This window comes from Semicossyphus pulcher, unplaced genomic scaffold, assembly GCF_022749685.1.
Source record: "Semicossyphus pulcher isolate SPU_LCO1_2020_fin unplaced genomic scaffold, fSemPul1.0.p SCAF_26, whole genome shotgun sequence".
Taxonomy (NCBI): domain Eukaryota; kingdom Metazoa; phylum Chordata; class Actinopteri; order Labriformes; family Labridae; genus Semicossyphus; species Semicossyphus pulcher.
The window spans coordinates 267,501-288,409 of record NW_027211700.1 but is presented as its reverse complement, the minus strand read 5'-3'; the positions used below and the strand labels follow the sequence as shown (position 1 = coordinate 288,409).

At 47.6% G+C, this 20,909-nt stretch overlaps 1 protein-coding gene across 1 annotated transcript in view; it reads right to left on the bottom strand.

Moving 5' to 3' along the window:
- Positions 1 to 2,044: 2,044 nt before the first annotated feature.
- Positions 2,045 to 20,909, bottom strand: part of LOC138604589 (melatonin receptor type 1B-B-like) — a 31,005-nt gene continuing 12,140 nt past the window's right edge. Inside the window, exons 2-3 of the mRNA XM_069676535.1 lie at positions 3,379 to 3,497; positions 2,045 to 2,794 (exon numbers count right to left, since the gene is read on the bottom strand). Of these exons, the coding sequence (XP_069532636.1) occupies positions 2,045 to 2,794; positions 3,379 to 3,497 (869 nt within the window). The remainder of the gene's footprint in view (positions 2,795 to 3,378; positions 3,498 to 20,909) is intronic.

Genomic DNA, 20,909 nt, shown 5'->3' with positions numbered 1-20,909 from the left:
AGGTGCTAATCTCTTGGTGCCTCCACTTTCACAAGCATGTCCCTCACAGAGGAGAGGAGGCAGGCACCCTGAGGTGATCAAACAGAAGAGCTTAAATACATGTGACGGGCTCATTTTGGTTTCTTATTCAAAGAAAGAAGGAAAGTTATCCATCATTATTAGAGTAGGGATGTCCTGACCAGAGCTTTAATCTTGATTACCTGCTGATGCAGGTCCTGCTCTGATTCTTTTCTTATACAGCTGCAGAGCGCACACTTCAAGTTACTCAAATCTAACCGTGTGTGCTTTAACAAAGAGAAGCTGTGTGATGTTGTCCTTCATGTTCATTATTTTCACAGAATGACAAAGTAAAAGAAACGCTGTGATGTGTTCGACCTCGTTGCCGTCTTTAGGGAGTGTCTCGTTTTAAAGTTTCCTCCAGGATTTGTTGCTCTGGTTTTGTGTGTCTTTCTTTCTCTGCACATCTTTGTCACGGATTAATGGTCATCTGATCTGATTTTTGCTTTGTGTTGCACTTGCAGCTGTGAGAAACACGAAAACACGAGAGACTCTCAAACTGCTGTGTGGTGTCTTACTGTGGGCGGAGCTTAGCCGCTGCTCTTACACAGATGGAGCTCAGCTGAATGGAGGTGAAACAGATGACGGCTGCACTGGTTGTGTTTCTGTATGAAAGCTTCATGTGTGACAGCTAGCAGTGATCAGATCAGGCTCAATACATTGCATACAGATCAGAGAAAAATGCCCTGATTGGCCTTCATATCAACTTTGAGTTCGGATCAGGACATCCCATCTTTCAAATACTACAACGCAGGAAAAAAGCTAAGCTAACAAAAAACGATTTGGAAGCAAGAATGAAACAAAGAAGCCGGAGGTCCCTAAACTCTCGATGCTTACTTCATCAACTTTACAGACGTGTTGGAGAAATGAACACGTTGCCTGTTTCCACTGAAGGAACTGAACCAGGAACCAAAGAACCTTTAAAGGAACTCAGGAACTTTTTCTGTGAACCAGGATCTTAGTGTAGTTCTTGGCTCAAACAGCCCCTCGTCTGGAGGTATCAACCTGTCAGGGACTATTAGGGGGAGTGACATCAGTCACACTGAAGCTGTTGGGTTGCTTTTGTTGTGTCTGAGAATTGTCTCTGTTGTTTTATCGGACTAACTTTACAACGTTTTACAGAGTTGGTCTAAAAGCAAACAGGAAGGAGCAGAAGGGGCTGTAGTTCCTGAGATTTTCTCAGGTCATTGGTTCCTGGAACTCTTTGGTTGAAATGGGTTAATACAGACCGTTTAGCTCCTCTCAGAGTCTCAACAGCAGGGCAACTAAAAACATGAAGTTTGTCCACAACCGCGGAAGAGAAGAAGAGAACAAGAGCCTCTATGTATGTGACAATTCTGCATCAGATCACATTCAATGACAGCATTCAGCACACTCTCGCTCCTGCTACATGAAGCTAACACTGCTTCCTGCATTTGTTCTGGGTGTTGTTTGAATGTAACCGTGTGCTGCAGAACACATGTAAACCATCAGAGTGAGTTCATGAAGCGGGGCTCCTGGATGATGTCTATGTGCTCGGTTAATAACAATCTGATGTTTGATTTTCACAGTTCTTGGGTTTCACTTCAGGAAGTTTCAGGATTCATTTAACAAAAGAGCTCAAATGAACTAAAATATTAGACAAACAGACGTGTAGGTGTTTGAGCTCGAAGGATTCACCTCTAATGGATTTTGTTCCTGCAGACTATTGCTCTGTTTTCTCTTCTCTTAATCTGACGTGAACTTTAAATCAAACTGAGATTATTTGAGGCATAGAAACAGGAAACACTTAAAACAATCTGTGTCTTCTTCACATGAAACGTAGACAATCCCTCAGGGTCATGATGGCACTCTGTGAAGAACACAAAGTTTGTTCCACCTGTCTCTCTCTCTCTGGTGTCTCTCTCTCTGTGATGTCTCTCTCTCGGTACCTCAACAGTTCCTGACTTTGGCACTCAGAGCTCAATGTCTCTGACATGTGGACACAGAAGAGGAGATAAAAACAGGGTCACAGAGACTCTCCCTTCACCTGCTCGTTGTTGTTCAGTCCTGGTGATGGTTTGCTCTTCATGCCCTCGGTGCCCCCCCGTGACGTCTCCTGGAAGAACAGGTGGGGCATCCACACGGACATGACGATGCGCTTGTACTCCCTGCGGAAGTTCTGGTTGAGCAGGCCGTAGATGATGGCATTAAGGCAGCTGTTGAAGTAGGCCATGAAGTAGCTGACCACAAACAGCCACTCAGGGATGTGGGGGGCCACGACGTCCGGGTCGATGGCCACAGCCAGCCCGATAAAGTTTAAAGGCGCCCAGCAGATGGCAAACAGCACGAACACAACGAACATGGTGATGAAGTTCCTCAGGTCGCTGGGCTTGATGCGGGGGCGGACCTCTGACTTCACCCGCCGCCTCACCTGTATGACCAGGATCCAGATCCTCAGGTAGCAGAAGGTAACCACGGCGATGGGCACGAAGAAGTGGATGACCACCACAGTGATGGTGTAGGAGGTGCTGACCGTCTGTGCAAAGGTGCAGGAGTAGATGCGGGGGTCATACTGCAGCGAGCCCACAAAGAAGTTGGGCACGATGGCGAGCACGGTGAGCAGCCAGATGAGCGCCACCAGCAGCAGCGTGTTCCTGTAGCTATAGAGCTTGTCGTAACTGAAGCTGTGGCAGATGTAGCAGTAACGGTTGATGGCAATGCCCGTGATGTTGAAGATGGAGCCGATGACACTGAGGCCCATCAGGAAGCCACTCACCTGGGAGGGATGAAGGGGGGAGACAGAGAGGGGGGTGATAGCTCAAACACCAAAATAATGTTCACATCAACAGAGTATGTTCCTGGCGAAGAGCAGCTCATCTTAAAGCTTTACTTTCTTCTAGCCTGTAGAGAAGCTGAACACTAATAAGAGCAGTGAAGTGCTGCTGTTTTTAACAGCTCCAATAAAGAGTAGCATTAGGCTTCATTAGCTTCAGTTTCAAAGTAGTCACACTGCAGGTAAATGAGGATGAAAAGGGCAAAGTTCTCAGCATCCTGCAGCCACTAACAAATTAATGAGTGATGAGCCCAGCAGCCAATGAAGAGGTCAATCAACATAGAAGAAGTGTGCTCTGTATCTGCTGTGCACACCAGAAGAACAGTGAATTGAAGTTCCTCTTCTGCTCTGCACGCGTGACATCTATCACATGTTCATCCAGGACCATCGATCCATCCTGTGAGCTTCCTCCTGGTTTCCCCTGAGTTTTTCCTCATCTAATCTGAGGCTTGACTTGGGTCTATTTAAACAAAGACTAGACTCTGCTCTAAGCTGCAGATATATAGAGTCATTGAGTTAATGCTCACCTTGCACTGCGTGTCACCCAGGGACCAGCCGTCATGGAAGATGGCGTACAACACCAGAGGGTAGGGATAGAATGCCACCACCAGGTCAGCAAAGGCCAGGCTCACCACGAAGACATTTCCTGTGGAGGACACAAAGACAGAGGACAGAAGAAGAGGAGGTTAGTGTGAGGATTGAAAGTGTAAAAACCTTTCATGCATTAGTAGATGGAAGTGTCTGCAAGGCCACAGCTCTCCTGCAGACCTCTAACAGTCAAACATCCATCACTCAGCAGGAAACACTGAGCTCATATTACTGTAATGAATGCACACATTCGTTTCCCCTCACAGCTTCACACTCCATCACAGTTTCCTCCTCCTGACACCAAATACACTGGATTAGAGGACAAAATGAGATCAGAAAAGAAGAGTCTTTATTGTCCTTACAGTCACACTATGGTCACACTACAGTCAGACAACAGTCACACTTCAGTCAGACTACAGTCACCCTACGGTCAGACTACAGTCACCCTACAGTCACACTACAGTCACTCTTCAGTCAGACTACAGTCACCCTACAGTCACGCTTCAGTCAGACTACAGTCACCCTACAGTCACACTTCAGTCAGACTACAGTCACCCTACGGTCAGACTACAGTCACGCTTCAGTCAGACTACAGTCACCCTATGGTCAGACTACAGTCAGACAATAGTCACACTACAGTCAGACAACATTCACGCTACAGTCACACTACAGTCAGACAACAGTCACACTACAGTAGTCGTAGACCGTAGTGCGACTGTAGTGCGACTGTTGTCTGAAAGTCTGACTAGTGTGACTGTAGTGTGACAGTAGTGTGACTGTTGTCTGACTGTAGTGTGACTGTTGTCTGACTGTAGTGTGACTCGTGACTTGTCACACTACAGTCAGACAACAGTCAGACTAGTCAGACAAAAGTCACGCTACAGTCACACTACAGTAAGACTACAGTCACACTACAGTAAGACAACAGTCAGACTACAGTCAGACAAAAGTCACACTACAGTCAGACAACAGTCACACTACAGTAAGACAACAGTCAGACTACAGTCAGACAAAAGTCACACTACAGTCAGACAACAGTCACACTACAGTAGTCGTAGACCGTAGTGTGACTGTAGTTCGACTGTTGTCTGAAAGTCTGACTAGTGTGACTGTTGTGTAACTGTAGTGTGACAGTAGTGTGACTGTTGTCTGACTGTAGTCTGACTGTTGTCTGACTGTAGTGTGACCGTAGTGTGACTGTTGTCTGACTGTAGTGTGACTAGTGACTTGTCACACTACAGTCACACTAGTCAGACTAGTCAGACAAAAGTCACGCTACAGTCACACTACAGTCAGACAACAGTCAGACTACAGTCAGACAACAGTCACACTACTGTCACACTACAGTCACATTTTCTCAATTTTAAGTCTGTAAAATATGTAAAACTTATTCACAACATTTTGTCACCTCTGCACAAACAGGATCTGTTGTTCTCAGTTTCATCTGAAAATGTTCCACTTGTCAACACCTTGATGAAACAGAGCCTTCAGCCTTCAGTGGCTCTTTCCACAGATTATAGTATGTATGTGATAAAGACACAAGTCCTGAATGAAGGTGATTGTGGAGCTTTGTGAAGAGGACATTAACCTGCTTCTGAAGAGTGCTGCTCTAACAGGACATAAATCATCTCCCTCTTCAGGTCTGCAGCTTCGCTCTTCATCACTTCCTGCTCATCTCTAACTTTCCTCCTTCTTGTGACCTTACAGCAGACTCTCTCCTCTTGGAGCTGACCTCTATTCATCATCACAGAGATGAAGAGTCACATGCACGCCCTGAACATGAAACACAACTAAATATAGCAGAGAGCGGAGGTAATCTCTCATCTCTAATCTAGTTTCAGGTGTCAGAGGAGTGACTCAGGAGTGTGAGCCAACGTCTTCCTCTCATGCAGCAGGACGGAGAGGAGAACGGAGCTCTGAGAGTCATCAGGACTCTATAACACAGAGCGTCAGGATCAAACAGCCTGAAGGTCACTGCAGCCCGACACACAGTTTAAGTCCAACACTCCTCAACACCTCTTTCTCTATTTCATCCTCCTCAGGCGATCTGAACCAATCACTGAGCGTCTGCAGCCGAGCTGCTTCACAGACTTTCTCCTGCCTCTGTCAGTGATGCTGAAAAATACCTGACAGCTGCACCTGTCAGTGTTCACACATCTGAAATCTCCCTAGACCTTCAGACGTCCTCTAAAATTCAACATGGCTGACAAACCTGGCAGACGTGGCCGACGGAGCATCTGAGGTGAGCGTTCAGGATCAGCACAGGACATGAAACATGACCAGCACACAGAGAGGACATTCTGAGACCGACATGAGGTCCGCTGCCACGCCTATCAAACACGTCAGAGCACTGATCGGCCCAAACGTTCGGTCACACTTTGTGGGAATCAACCGCCCTGAAGATTCAATATTATCTGCACATTTCTATGTTAACATTTAGAGAAGCAGAACATGCAGAGTGATGCAGCATCTTCAGTGACTGGACGTAAATCATCCTTAAATTAAAACTAATTAAAGTCAGAGGTCAAAGGCGTTCTGACATTATAAAACTGGGCATCAGGCTTTCCTTACAATAAATCCATCAGACATGAACCTTCTAATAACTACAGCTAATGGAAACAGCTCTTAAAACTCTCTATTTGTAGACGCTTGGTAAAATGTTCACTGTCATGCTGTAGTTGAGCCAGAAAGTCTCCAGAGAGCTGAGCAGTGTACTTCCTGCCCATGTCCTGTTCTCCACCTGTCCTGACACACTCAGACAGACATCCGCTCCTGATGTTTCTTAATACATCTTAAATATCTGTACCTGCTGAGGCTCCACTTCCAGCCTGTCAGAGCAGGTAATGGAGACTCAGCCCTCCCTGGAATAAGTCCTCTGTGTCAAATATGAACAAAAGTCCTCCCCTCTCAAGGACAAGTGGAGTTTGACCCCACCCTCCCGTGTGAACAGATTAAACATGTTTCCTTCAGACGTGGTCACAAACACTTTCCTGTCTGCGTTCAGCCTCACAGCTCCTCTGAGGGAGCGGGGAGCACAGCTCTGTCCTCATTAGAGACACAACCAGAGGACGACACGTGATGGAGTAACATCCCCCTGTCTCACTGTAACACACTGTCTGTGTCACTGTAACATCCCCCTGTCTCACTGTAACACACTGTCTGTCTCACTGTAACATCCCCCTGTCTCACTGTAACACACTGTCTGTGTCACTGTAACATCCCCCTGTCTCACTGTAACACACTGTCTGTCTCATTGTAACATCCCCCTGTCTCACTGTAACACACTGTCTGTCTCACTGTAACATCCCCCTGTCTCACTGTAACACACTGTCTGTGTCACTGTAACATCCCCCTGTCTCACTGTAACACACTGTCTGTCTCACTGTAACATCCCCCTGTCTCACTGTAACACACTGTCTGTCTCACTGTAACATCCCCCTGTCTCACTGTAACATCCACCTGTCTCACTCTAACATCCACCTGTCTCACTGTAACACACCATCTGTCTCACTGTAACATCCCCCTGTCTCACTCTAACACACTGTCTGTCTCACTGTAACATCCCTTGTCTCACTGTAACACAGTCTGTCTCACTGTAACATCCCCCTGTCTCACTGTAACATCCACCTGTCTCACTGTAACATCCACCTGTCTCACTGTAACACACCGTCTGTCTCACTAACATCCCCCTGTCTCACTGTAACATCCACCTGTCTCACTGTAACACACTGTCTGTCTCACTGTAACATCCCCCTGTCTCACTCTAACATCCACCTGTCTCACTGTAACACACCGTCTGTCTCACTGTAACATCCCCCTGTCTCACTCTAACATCCACCTGTCTCACTGTAACACACCGTCTGTCTCACTAACATCCCCCTGTCTCACTGTAACATCCACCTGTCTCACTGTAACACACTGTCTGTCTCACTGTAACATCCACCTCTCTCACTGTAACACACCGTCTGTCTCACTGTAACATCCCCCTGTCTCACTGTAACACACCGTCTGTCTCACTGTAACATCCCCCTGTCTCACTGTAACATCCACCTGTCTCACTGTAACATCCCCCTGTCTCACTGTAACATCCACCTGTCTCACTGTAACATCCACCTGTCTCACTGTAACACACCGTCTGTCTCACTAACATCCCCCTGTCTCACTGTAACATCCACCTGTCTCACTGTAACACACTGTCTGTCTCACTGTAACATCCCCCTGTCTCACTCTAACATCCACCTGTCTCACTGTAACACACCGTCTGTCTCACTGTAACATCCCCCTGTCTCACTCTAACATCCACCTGTCTCACTGTAACACACCGTCTGTCTCACTAACATCCCCCTGTCTCACTGTAACATCCACCTGTCTCACTGTAACACACTGTCTGTCTCACTGTAACATCCACCTCTCTCACTGTAACACACCGTCTGTCTCACTGTAACATCCCCCTGTCTCACTGTAACACACCGTCTGTCTCACTGTAACATCCCCCTGTCTCACTGTAACACACTGTCTGTCTCAAAGCAACATCCCCCTGTCTCACTGTAACACACTGTCTGTCTCACTGTAACACATCGTCTGTCTCACTGTAACATCCACCTGTCTCACTGTAACACACCGTCTGTCTCACTGTAACATCCACCTGTCTCACTGTAACACACTGTCTGTCTCAATGTAACATCCCCCTGTCTCACTGTAACACACCGTCTGTCTCACTGTAACATCCACCTGTCTCACTGTAACACACTGTCTGTCTCAATGTAACATCCCCCTGTCTCACTGTAACACACTGTCTGTCTCACTGTAACATCCCCCTGTCTCACTGTAACACACCGCTTGTCTCACTGTAACATCCGCCTGTCTCACTGTAACATCCCCCTGTCTCACTGTAACACACCACCTGTCTCACTGTAACACACCGTCTGTCTCACTGTAACATCCCCCTGTCTCACTGCAACACACCATCTGTCTCACTGTAACATCCACCTGTCTCACTGTTACATCCACCTGTCTCACTGTAACACACCGTCTGTCTCACTAACATCCACCTGTCTCACTGTAACATCCACCTGTCTCACTGTAACACACCGTCTGTCTCACTAACATCCCCCTGTCTCACTGTAACATCCACCTGTCTCACTGTAACATCCACCTGTCTCACTAACATCCAACTGTGTCACTAACACCCACCTGTCTCACTGTAACACACCATCTGTCTCACTGTAACGTCCCCCTGTCTCACTGTAACATCCACCTGTCTCACTGTAACATGCCATCTGTCTCTGCAGCTGCTATAATGAAGTCTTAATGATGAGTGAGGGTCACAAACTGTTGATGGGTCACAGTAAACATCTGTCATTAACGGGTCCACAGCAGGAGCAGCTCCTCCACAGCCGGAGCAGTTCCTCCACATAAGTGTTCTCATGAACACTACCAATGTGTGGAGGGGGCAGCGTGAGTCACATGACCCAGGGTGAGTCACATGACCTGCTCTGAGGGGGACCCAGCAGCAGTTTGTTTCTGCTGAGAGGACACTGAAGCTCACAGATCCGTGAAGTAAAGTAACTCTCTGACACCTCCCTGTGAAAAGTGAAATGTGATTATCTTAACATCTGTTCCAAAGTTGAAGCTTCGACTAAAGGTGACTTTGTGACACCCTGAAACACGCCTGAACAGAGCTGCTTTCAACTCTTCAATCCACTTGAAACTCTATTTTTCTTTTGTCCCTTTTCCTTTGTTGTATCGTGTTTTCCATGCTGTGGTGGTCCATGCTATTAAGCACGTGAAGCACTTTGTAGCTCTGTTTTTATAAAGATACAATTAACATAAGTACTGTTTTTTAACTTTTTAAAATATATTTTAGAACATCTTGCTCCATGTTCTGGTTCTGTCAGCAGATCATTTTACATATTTCCAGTACGATTTTCTTCTCTTGTTCTGAGAGGCACAATGTATTTACTCTCTTAGCTCTTAGAGGTGTGTAGATATGATCTCTCTGAATAACCTGAACATAGTTTATATTAAACATTCCTTACACAGATGTTTGTCTGGACTAAAGCAAGACCAGAAGCAGCTCTATGAACACAAAGCTCTGTCACTGAGTCTGTCAACAATCAACATGCACCAACGATATTTACACACTGTAACTCCAGATCGCTAGCAGGTAAGTTCCACCTCGCTCAGAACGCCTCAGTCTCACCTTGTGTATTAGCTGAGATCAGACGCTCATCTGTGACAGCAGCTCATTAGCTGGTTAGAGGAAGCAGTGAGACCTAAAGCTGCAAGGAGCTAATTCTCATATCACCTGGAGATCAAGTTCACTTCATCTGGTTCCACTGTCGGCTTATTTCACATCCGTCTGTTCATGTTGGATTTATCTATGTTCCCCAACCCTGCAGTTCCTCTGGTGTCCACTTGAGGCTGCCTCCAGCAGTGAGTCAGTCCCCATAGAGCCCCATGTTAAACTTTACAGCAGAAATAAACATGTTTACAGCCTGGTACAAAAAACAGTTTGGGTCTCTGTAGCTCATTTCTCTCTATATCACAACTGTACGGGGAGAATCTTTATACAACTCACCTGTTTACATTATTTTAAGGCTTATAGTGATGCAGCATTAGGGGCGTGGCCCTTTTTGAGTGACAGCTGGGAGCTGTCTGCTAGGTGTCCCCTCAGCTAATTCACCGGTATCCAGCCTCTTCTTCAACTACGGTTGTTTCTGTCTCCAAAAGCAGAGATGTAAAGTCGTTTAAAAGAGTCACTCAGATTAAGGGGTGATGTTATGATGCTACGTATGAGCATGTGCAATACCATCATAGCTGATAGAGATTATGGATGAAGGTAATGAGATGTAACCCTCTGAATGCAGCAGAATGCTCCTTTAGAGGAAGCAGTGAGGTGAGCTCAGAGGTGAACAGTCTGTAGATTGATGTTCATCACAGCTCATCAGCATGAAAACACCAGAGGAGCTTTATTAGCAACACAACTCAATGAGCTCCTCCAGAAGCTTCTAGAACAGGTAGCTCTGTGTCCCCTGGTCCTCTGTGGGGACAGGGCTCTTCTTCTTGGCGTGCCCCCCCCCCGGCCCCGAGGTTTAATTCAAGTCGTTCATCAGAGGAGATCGAGTCATTAAAGCACACACTCGCCTCAGTGGAAGCAAACAGTGAACGCTCGCAGGCAGCACAGGGGAGCTTTACTGCCACATGCTGCCCCCTACTGCTCATTAATGTCACTGTGACCTACAGTGCCCTTCAACCCCCCCACTCTGCTATAAATCACCCCCTCCCCTTTTCCCCTGATTACCTGACATTCATCCCCTCTTCCATCATCTCATCTGTCTCCCTCGTCCCTTTGTTCTCCCCACTAACACACTCTTTATTACACCCCCCCCCCCCTTTGGACCCTTCATGGAGGGACCGGCTCCTGAAATGAAGCCGGTTGTTGGGAGACGAGTCTCTCCTTCAATCCTGCAACACCTCAGCTGGCAGGGACGAGTCCGATGACGGAGCTCGCCACTGATTGATGGTGACAGTGAAGTACAGGGAAGGAGAGGAGGAGGAGGAGGGGGATAAAGAGGGAGGGGAGGGAGAGGAGAAAGAGGAAGGGCGGAGGAGGAGGAGGTGGTAGGAGAGGACAGAGAGGAGAAAAAATGAGTGAGAGTAGAACGGAGAGGAGGACGAGAGAGAGAGAGGGGAGAGGAGGTAGAGGAGGGAGGAGGAGTGTGGGGGAGGACAAAGGAGGACAGAAGGGGGAGAAATCCGATGATGATGGTTTCAATACATATGTATGTCCACATCAAAGCTAATGCTGAGAGTGACACACACACACACACACGCACACACACACACACACACAAACACACACACACACACAAAAACACGCCCACACACACGCACGCACACACACGCACACACACACACACACACACACACAAACACGCAAACACGCGCACACACACGCACGCACACACACACACACACACACACAAACACGCAAACACGCGCGCACACACACACACACACACACACACACGCACACACACACACACACACACACACGCACACACACACACACACACACACGCAAACACGCGCACACACACACACACACACACACACACACGCACACACACACACACACACACACACACACACGCAAACACGCAAACACGCGCACACACACACACACACGCACACACACACACACACACACACACACACACACACAAACACGCAAACACGCGCACACACACACACACACACACACGCACACACACACACACACACACACACACACACACACAAACACGCAAACACGCGCACACACACACACGCACGCACACACACACACACACACACACACACACACACACACACACACTGTCATGTTAAAGCTGCAGAGGTGACTGAAAAGGTCAAACGTTCTGCAGCTTAAAAGACTTCAAATCCATCCACTCTCTACCTGTTCAGCTCACAGACCAGCTGGAGCCTATCCCAGCTGTCATTGGGTGAGAGGCGGGGTTACACTTGGACAGGTCACCTGTCCATCACAGGGCTGACACAGGGAGAACATGCAAACTCCACGCAGAAAGGCCCCCTATGTCTGAACAGGGACTCGAACCAGGAACCTTCTGGGGTTTGACATGAAGGAGAAATGTGTTGACATGTTCATGTTGGAGACCTGAGAGTGTCTGTGTCTGTCTGTGTCTGAGACATAGCAGTTACACCTGTGACAGGTGACATGTTCTCTACTTCTATTAGCACATCTGCTAACTGACTGCTAACAAACATCCACACGTCGTTTGTTTTCATGTCCGTGGATGTAACCTCAGTGTGCTCTCTGCTCCAGCGAGGTGCAGCCTGATCGCCCTCCAGCAGCTCCACTGCAGCTGCTCAGTGTCCCGCATGTTAACTGGTTGTACTGGGAGGCTTCGGGCTGAGTGTGTGATCAGTGATTCACACCACACGGATCATCTGGTTTCACTCCGTCAGACGAGGCTCATCAGCGAGCCGATGCTCACAGAAGGATTTAAGGAGCTCTGATTGGTCAGAGGGAACAGGAACTAAGTTGACTAAATCAATGATGAGATGAACGAGGAAATGCAAAGAGCAATGAGTGAATACATGAGCGCATGTTGGACCTGTGAACACACGAAGCTGAATAAACAACAGAATAAAGAGTCATGTGGAAATATAAAGACGATCAAGTAAATAATAATCATTCAGTTCTGTAAATAATTACTCACACGCCCACAGCCTGATGATTGACAGCCGACCAAGACAGTAAAATCATGAAACTCAATAAATGATAAAAATACATTTTAATATTTAAATGGTCGGTTTCAGTTTAAACAGATGAAGATGCTGCATCACATCCTGACTGTGCAGAGAGCGACACACCTGCTCACTGTGCAGCTTTAACATGACAGTGTGTGTGTGTGTGTGTGTGTCTGTGTGTGTGTGTGTGTGTGTGTGTGTGAGGGGGGCATCTGCAGGATGAGCTGAATGACAAACTACTGACCCAGAACGTTGAACCTCCTCCATCCTGCTTTCTACTTCTCCTCCTCCTCTCCTCCTCTCCTCCTCTCCTCTCCTCTCCTCTCCTCCTGCAGATGTTGTCATTGTGACACTCAGGACGCTGAATGTGGAACCTGCACTTTGCCTTAAAGCTGAGGAGCAGCAGCAGCAGAGAGGAGCTGCAGCAGCTGCAGCAGCTGCAGCAGAGAGGAGCAGCTGCAGCAGCAGCAGCAGCAGCAGAAGAGAGGCGCTGCAGCAGCAGAGAGGAGCAGCAGCAGCAGCAGCAGCAGCAGAGAGGCGCTGTAGCAGCAGCAGAGAGGAGCAGCAGCAGCAGCAGCAGCAGCAGAGAGGCGCTGCAGCAGCTGCAGCAGAGAGGCGCTGCTGCAGCAGCAGAGAGGCGCAGCTGCAGCAGCAGCAGCAGAGAGGCGCTGTAGCAGCAGCAGCAGCAGCAGAGAGGCGCTGCAGCAGCTGCAGCAGCAGAGAGGCGCTGCTGCAGCAGCAGAGAGGCGCAGCTGCAGCAGCAGCAGAGAGGCGCAGCAGCAGCGTCGACACTAATGTTTTGATTCCCATAGAAATCTGACAGAACAGAAATGGACATGAGGAGATTTTTGAAGAAGAAAGAAGTAAGTCACCGTCACTGCTGTTAGCTCCAGCTAACTTACAGCAGAGACTTGTAATCAATGAAGCAGGCGCTCCCTATTCTGACAAATCAGTGTCTGGTTGGCCCAACAAATTAGCATGATGTTGATTTCTGTCACTTGAGATAATTAACGTTAGCTCTGAACAGAGAGCTGGCTGGCTTATTATTATCATCAGTGGAAAAGAATACAATACTTAACTGTTCACTAAATAATGATCGCTCCACCAGCCCTCGTCACATGTAGGCAGACTGAGTCATTTGTGATGCAGGCTCTCTTATCACACTGTTATTGAAAACAATGGGACATTAAATAGGAAACATTTCCGTCCAGGTGCAGCATGTGACCAACACGGACAGAGCATCATTTATTTGAACATCTTAAAGTTTAAATAATCAATGAGTGGTTTCTATTAAAGACGGCTCTGAGTCATCAAATCGATTTCTGTACTTTTAGCTTTTTAATATTTCAAACATGAAGGAACAACATAAACCAATCATCAGATCATTATCAGACTACATGTTCAACCAGAGGACAGGAAGAGACATGTACTCTGTTCAAATGTTTCTGGGACCTCCAGAACTCCCGTCAATTTGTCCCACCCACTTAATGTATGCTTCCTACACCCACGGTAGCATGGCTGCATCATCACACACCTGATTCTCCTTCTTCCTCCTCTGTCCAAACCTTTGCTGAAGCTTCACCTGTCTGCACACCACCCTCTCACCTTCGCAGCATTCACTCTAAATGTGGACTCTGTAGGCAGGGCCGAGGATTTCAGTCGTGGCATGTGTTCTGGTTTCCGTTAGTGCTACGCTTGTAGTCCGAGTAATACTGACCAATCACGTATCAGCAGGCTGTGGCGTGTGCAGGAGGAACAGTCTGTGTGGAGAGCAAAAGCAGGCGGAGCGTTGCCGTCGCAGGACATCCCGGCTCCCATCAGCAGCTCTCTGACGATGATTTAGCTTCTTCTGATCTGATGTCGTTACTTCAGAGCCGTTAATGAAAATAAGTCACCAGAAAAACAGGTTGTTCTTCTGTAACGATGCAGCACGCGGAAAAGGAAGTGGTTTATGCTAACCGCTGGCTACACGCCCGACATGTTCACCGGTGTCCCCAGCATCGTCGTCAGACTGTAGCTGACGGGATCTGAGATTGCCTCAGCATGAACACCAGCATGTTAACTTCATTAATTACATTGAGACACGGCAGCTGGGTGTTTGCATGTGTGGAGGCGCCAGGTGGGCGGAGTCAGAGCCATCAGGAGAATCAGCTTCGTCCTGTCTGTCTGTGACTTGTCTCTGCTGGTGTCTTCACAGTGAGACTTTGTAATATAAGTTTGCAGGAGTCAGCCTCTCTCCTCTTCTGCCCTGTCTGTTTTCGTGGTCCTTTAGGTTTATGTCCAGTTCTCTTATGTCAGTAAAATAAACATGTATCAGGTGACATGTGGTGCAGCCTGGCCTGCGTCCTCCAGCCTGTGACAGAGCTGAACTTTACTCTGGTCCCTCTGTTGTTCCTCTCTCTGCTGACCTTTACATCATGCTGCTGTGCATAGAAACACAGTTCTAACATCAGGAAGGAAACTGCATGTTAAACTTTAGGAGTGCAGACTCCTCCTCCACGTTGACTCACATCTGAGATCTGTCTTACTACAGCGCTCTGAGGCCAAGAGAAACAGACGTTACTGAGAGTTACTGACAACAATCAGGCTGAAAGGATGCTGGAATAACTACACCAGGAAGCAGGCAGTCGACAGGCTGAGTTCATGCTTTGTCAGGTCTGCACACTGTAAACCTGGATTTGACTCTTTTTATTCTCTTGTGTCGTTACTAAAGTCATGGTTCAGGCCATGGTTTGCCCCTCTTCCCTGTGTTTCTTGTTGTCTCTGGCTGCTTCCCAAGTCTCTTAAATTGCATCCATGTTCCCTTCACTTGCGTCGTTCACTTGCGTCTTAGTCCCTCCCACCAGAGATGCATGGAGAGACGCGAGGAAACCAAGAGAGGAGAGAGGAAACGAGGGAATGTTTTTTAAGAGACATGAGACGTCCTTTCCGATGAAGCGTCACGTGCTGCGACGTCCGTTTGTGATGATCGCGTCAGCTGATCACCGCTGGATCAGCTGTCAGTCTGCTTTAACAGCTGTTTGTGTCTGCACACATGTGCTCTGTATTCTAATGAAACACACAGTAACAGTGTTTCCTCTCTGTAACCTGTTACCTGTGTAACAAACACCTGCACATGAAGAACAGGCTGCAGTCTGTGTTCCTGCTGCAGAGCCAGACGGACATTTCTTACCAGCACTTTTTGTCTTTATATTATTTGTTCATTATTTACATTTTTGATCACAGATAATCTGATCTGAATTAATTATTTAATAAGCCCAAATACTGTCTGTTCATGAACTATGAACATTATTGATTAGGCTCAAAGTTTCAGGATAAATAGAAATCACGTCACGCTGATCAAACCCGACCTCACTGATGATCACGCTCACACGTAGTGTTACCTGCTGACAGAGAGACTCTCCTGCTCCCTCTGAATTCATTCATTCATCTGTAATAAAAGTTAGCAGGGGAATAACTGATCATGACGAGAGGTATTTCTTTAGATTACATTTAATAGAAATTAATCTGTTTTTGCCGCTTTTGATTTTTAGACAACTTATTTCTAATCAGATGTTGACCCAGAAAACAAATCAAATCTGCAGTTATTCACTGCATTTTATATATTTTACGACAAGTTATGATCAATATTTAATTCTAAACGATCTCAGCTTGTCAGATACCAACTCATTATACCGACGTTGTTTATAGTCGGTTTCAAGGCGCCCTGTAAAGTCTGTTTTAAGGTCCGCTTCTTCCTCTCTGCGATATGAAACTCCGGTGATGTTGTGAAGTTTCACATCAGTCCGATCTGCTGCAGCGTCCAATCACTGACTGATCTGTAATAAGGGGGCGTGTCGGCCAGTAAAAGACTTCCGTGGAGGCTGCTCTCGTGTATCCTCGCTTATCGCTCCTCGGAACTCCCTCCTCGCTCCTCGCTCCTCGCTCCTCGCTCCTCCGAGCAGCGATAAGAGCTTTGAGACGGTCCTCAATATGGCGGCTCCGGAACTACTTCCGGTTCGGGCGAGGAGCGAGGAGCGAGGAGCTATCAAATAAAAGACTTGGGAAGCAGCCTCTGTCTGTCTGTCTCTGGGCGTGGTCATCCTCAGAGCTCCTCATCTGCTCTGCCAATCAACACCTCCGGACTGCTTCAGCCTGCTCACCTGTTCCTCATCAAGCCATCAGCCTGCAGTCTACAAATACTCTGGTTCTTTGGTCCTTCATCAGCAGATGGTTCAGTCTGCCTCTGTGGTTCTTTGTCCAGGCCGGCCAGTGTTTTCAGCGCTGTGTTTGTTCCTCATGAAAGCTTTAAAGTCCTCTTTTTCTCCTCTCCACCTCTGAAAGCAGCCAGCCCTCCTCCGCTCCCACCGGTTCATCTGCCCAGCTGCTCACTGCCTGCTCACCTCTCAGTCCCCAACTCAGCCACCAACTCAAGTTAACTGTCTGTAACCAAAACCTTGTTAAAGCTGATTCTGCACTTTGGGTCAAAGAACACTGCAACTCATTCTAACAAGTAGGAGTTGTTTGAACTATTTAGCTCAAATGTGCTCTTTAATAATCAGAGATCACTCAGCATGTACCGTTTCTGTAGCAGAGGGGAGGGGCTCAATCGTACTTCTGCCTAGCAACAGGTCTGAGCCAATTACTGTGGTCCTATGGCTGTGCAGAGTGCGGAGTCTGCTCCAGCGGCCCATCATGCATCGTGTCCCATCATGCACCGTGTCCCATCATGCACCGTGTCCCATCATGCACCGTGTCCCATCATGCATCGTGTCCCATCATGCATCGTGTCCCATCATGCACAGTGTCCCATCCTGCCTCGTGTCCCATCATGCATCGTGTCCCATCATGCATCGTGTCCCATCATGCATCGTGTCCCATCATGTATCGTGTCCCATCATGCATCGTGTCCCATCATGCACCGTGTCCCATCATGCACCGTGTCCAATCATGCACCGTGTCCCATCATGCATCGTGTCCCATCATGCACAGTGTCCCATCATGCACAGTGTCCCATCATGCCTCGTGTCCCATCCTGCCTCGTGTCCCATCATGCATCGTGTCCCATCATGCCTCGTGTCCCATCATGCATCGTGTCCCATCATGCCTCGTGTCCCATCATGCATCGTGTCCCATCATGTATCGTGTCCCATCATGCATCGTGTCCCATCATGCACCGTGTCCCATCATGCACCGTGTCCCATCATGCACCGTGTCCCATCATGCATCGTGTCCCATCATGCACCGTGTCCAATCATGCACCGTGTCCCATCATGCATCGTGTCCCATCATGTATCGTGTCCCATCCTGCCTCGTGTCCCACCCTGCCTCGTGTCCCATCATGCACAGTGTCCCATCATGCACAGTGTCCCATCATGCACAATGTCCCATCCTGCCTCGTGTCCCATCATGCATCGTGTCCCATCATGCCTCGTGTCCCATCATGCATCGTGTCCCATCATGCCTCATGTCCCATCCTGCCTCCTGTCCCATCATGTATCGTGTCCCATCCTGCCTCGTGTCCCACCCTGCCTCCTGTCCCATCATGCACAGTGTCCCATCATGCCTCGTGTCCCATCATGCATCGTGTCCCATCATGCCTCATGTCCCATCCTGCCTCCTGTCCCATCATGTATCGTGTCCCATCCTGCCTCGTGTCCCATCATGCATCGTGTCCCATCATGCCTCGTGTCCCATCATGCATCGTGTCCCATCATGCATCGTGTCCCATCATGCCTCATGTCCCATCCTGCCTCCTGTCCCATCCTGCCTCGTGTCCCATCCTGCATCGTGTCCCACCCTGCCTCGTGTCCCATCATTCCTCGTGTCCTCATATTGGGGATAGCTCTTGAGGATATTGTCGATGGCTGATGTTAGACCTCTGTTAGCAGTGAGGCGCTGAGTAGTCTCGGCTGCTCTGTCAGGACCTACAGTTGAGTCTGCTTTGACCCAGCAGCTGTAAACAGGTTATTCTGAGGCAGATTGTATTTTCGGGACCTTCTGCCTTTATCCATCCACCTTGTAAATGTGTTGTCTGCTGTAAGAGGTGTTTGGGTTTTTTTTAAGTGGTCCCTTAAACTGGAGGTTAGATGGGCCTCCGTCCATGAAACCAAAGTGTTTTATATTATTGGATTCTTGGTGATTGAACTCAGCATGTTTTCGTTGATTAAAGGTCGTTCAGGTGGTTGTTTGCAACTCCTGTTTTTCTACCAATCTGCTCTTATTATCTTCTGAGTGTAACCAAGTCCATATGTGTCTAAGCTTCTGGAACTTTGGGAGGTTTAAACCACCTTCTGCATTTGGGCGTAGTAAGCAATGTGTCTCTGCTATTTAGACGGCGCATTATGGACATACATCGGGAGAGTTCACAGCACGAGTCTGCTTGTCACTCACACGGGGACGCACAGCAGCGCTTTGACTCATAAGGGAAAAGCAGTGTGTGTGCAGATACAGTGGAATAACGTTGTTTAATGGACAGACTGCAAGCTTTGGTTTCCCTCGTGTCCTTAAATCATGATACTGCTTTTGGTTTGTTACCGATCTGCTGAGAAGGGCAGGACGACGTTGACAAGCTCACCACTGCCTCCACACACACCTGCTTCACCTCCACACACACGTGCTCCACCTCAGGGAGATTCCTGCTCGAGCCACACACAGGCCAAAAACTACTGATACCGACACAAAGCTCTCCATACTGCACGCTCATTCAGACGCACGCTCTCTGTAATACAGCTGAAACACACACACTCACACACACTCAACTAGGAGGTAAATTAATTATAATCCTCAAACATAACTCCCTGTGGCACCGACAATCGTGCCCACATATTTAAACACTGTCCAGTGTCCATAACGCACAGACAGAACACAGCCGTGTGATCCAGCAGCAACAAGAAGTAACCAAACATTTACAGCCGACCTGTCTTTGATGGTCAGCACACAGAAGTTTAATAAACATCAGATCCTGTCCGTCTGGAGACTTAAATCATTAATGCTGTGCCTCGTAAACGTTCACAGCGTCTCTCTTCATGTGGGTCTCTGCTGGGCAGTGGGATCGCTTCAGTGGCTTTAACATCAATCCGTGCTTCCTCATGTATCGTACAGTGACCAGTGTGTGTTCTGCGTGTTCAAGGACACAATGGACAGAAACAAGCTGAATATGCCGGTCTGAGTCGGTTTATATAAGAAGAAAGACTGAAATCCATCGTGTAAACAGCAACACACCTGCCTGCAGGCGCACTGGGCTCTTAAAGGGAATGAGAGCTGACACTCTGATTGGTTTGATTCATGTTATGCTGAAAACACGCCTATGAATAATCCAGGTACTGAAGCTAACCTCTTTGCACCTTGGTTTGCGCCCAGATTGTGCGCCTTGTAACGATCTAAAGTGCGTCAGACACGCCCTCAATCACTTAGTGCCATATGCTTTAGACTGTGCGCCTTTATGTGATATATAATAATATATTATTGTAATACAATAATAGGGCCTCTTATGGCTATAGAATTATGAATCAGTTCTCCATCCATTCTTGTCTCCAGCTTGGTAGTGATGTATTATATGTGATATAGTGATATAGTATTCTATGAGCTCTCCTGTAAGCTTTAAGAGATTCACAAATAACTGTGATGCAGAGTTCAAGTTGGTCTCTAAAGACACATCTGTGTTGGTATTCATACATTTTATATATTCAGAGTCTTTCAGTAAACAGGTCTGAAAAGCTGACCTTCATCTGCTTTGTATCAGTACACACACACACACACACACGCACACACACACACACACACACACAGTCTTTGATCATTTTCATCATTAAGTCACAGAGAGGCAGACAGCGGGGGACTCGTCCTATAACTGCATTTATCCTGACCACCACTTCTAAGCCTGCAGGATAACGTAACAGGATTATGATCTGAGAGTGAGGCTGCAAGGAAAGTGCAGTTTTGCAGTTTTGCACCAATGTTAGCATATTTTGGGAGATCAAGAACATGTCGAGTTGTGTATATTGGAGAAAAACGTTTACGCCTGTTTAATCTGATTGAGATACTGCTGCTGATCCATGAAGGGGTCCAACACTGAGCTGAAGCCACCATACATACGTAGATCCTCACTCGTATATATGAATGAAAACCTCCCGTTTCTGTCCTTTTCAATACTGTTCAAATGAACCTTCACATCAGCGATTATTGACAGCCAGCCTGCGCGTCTCTGAAGGTC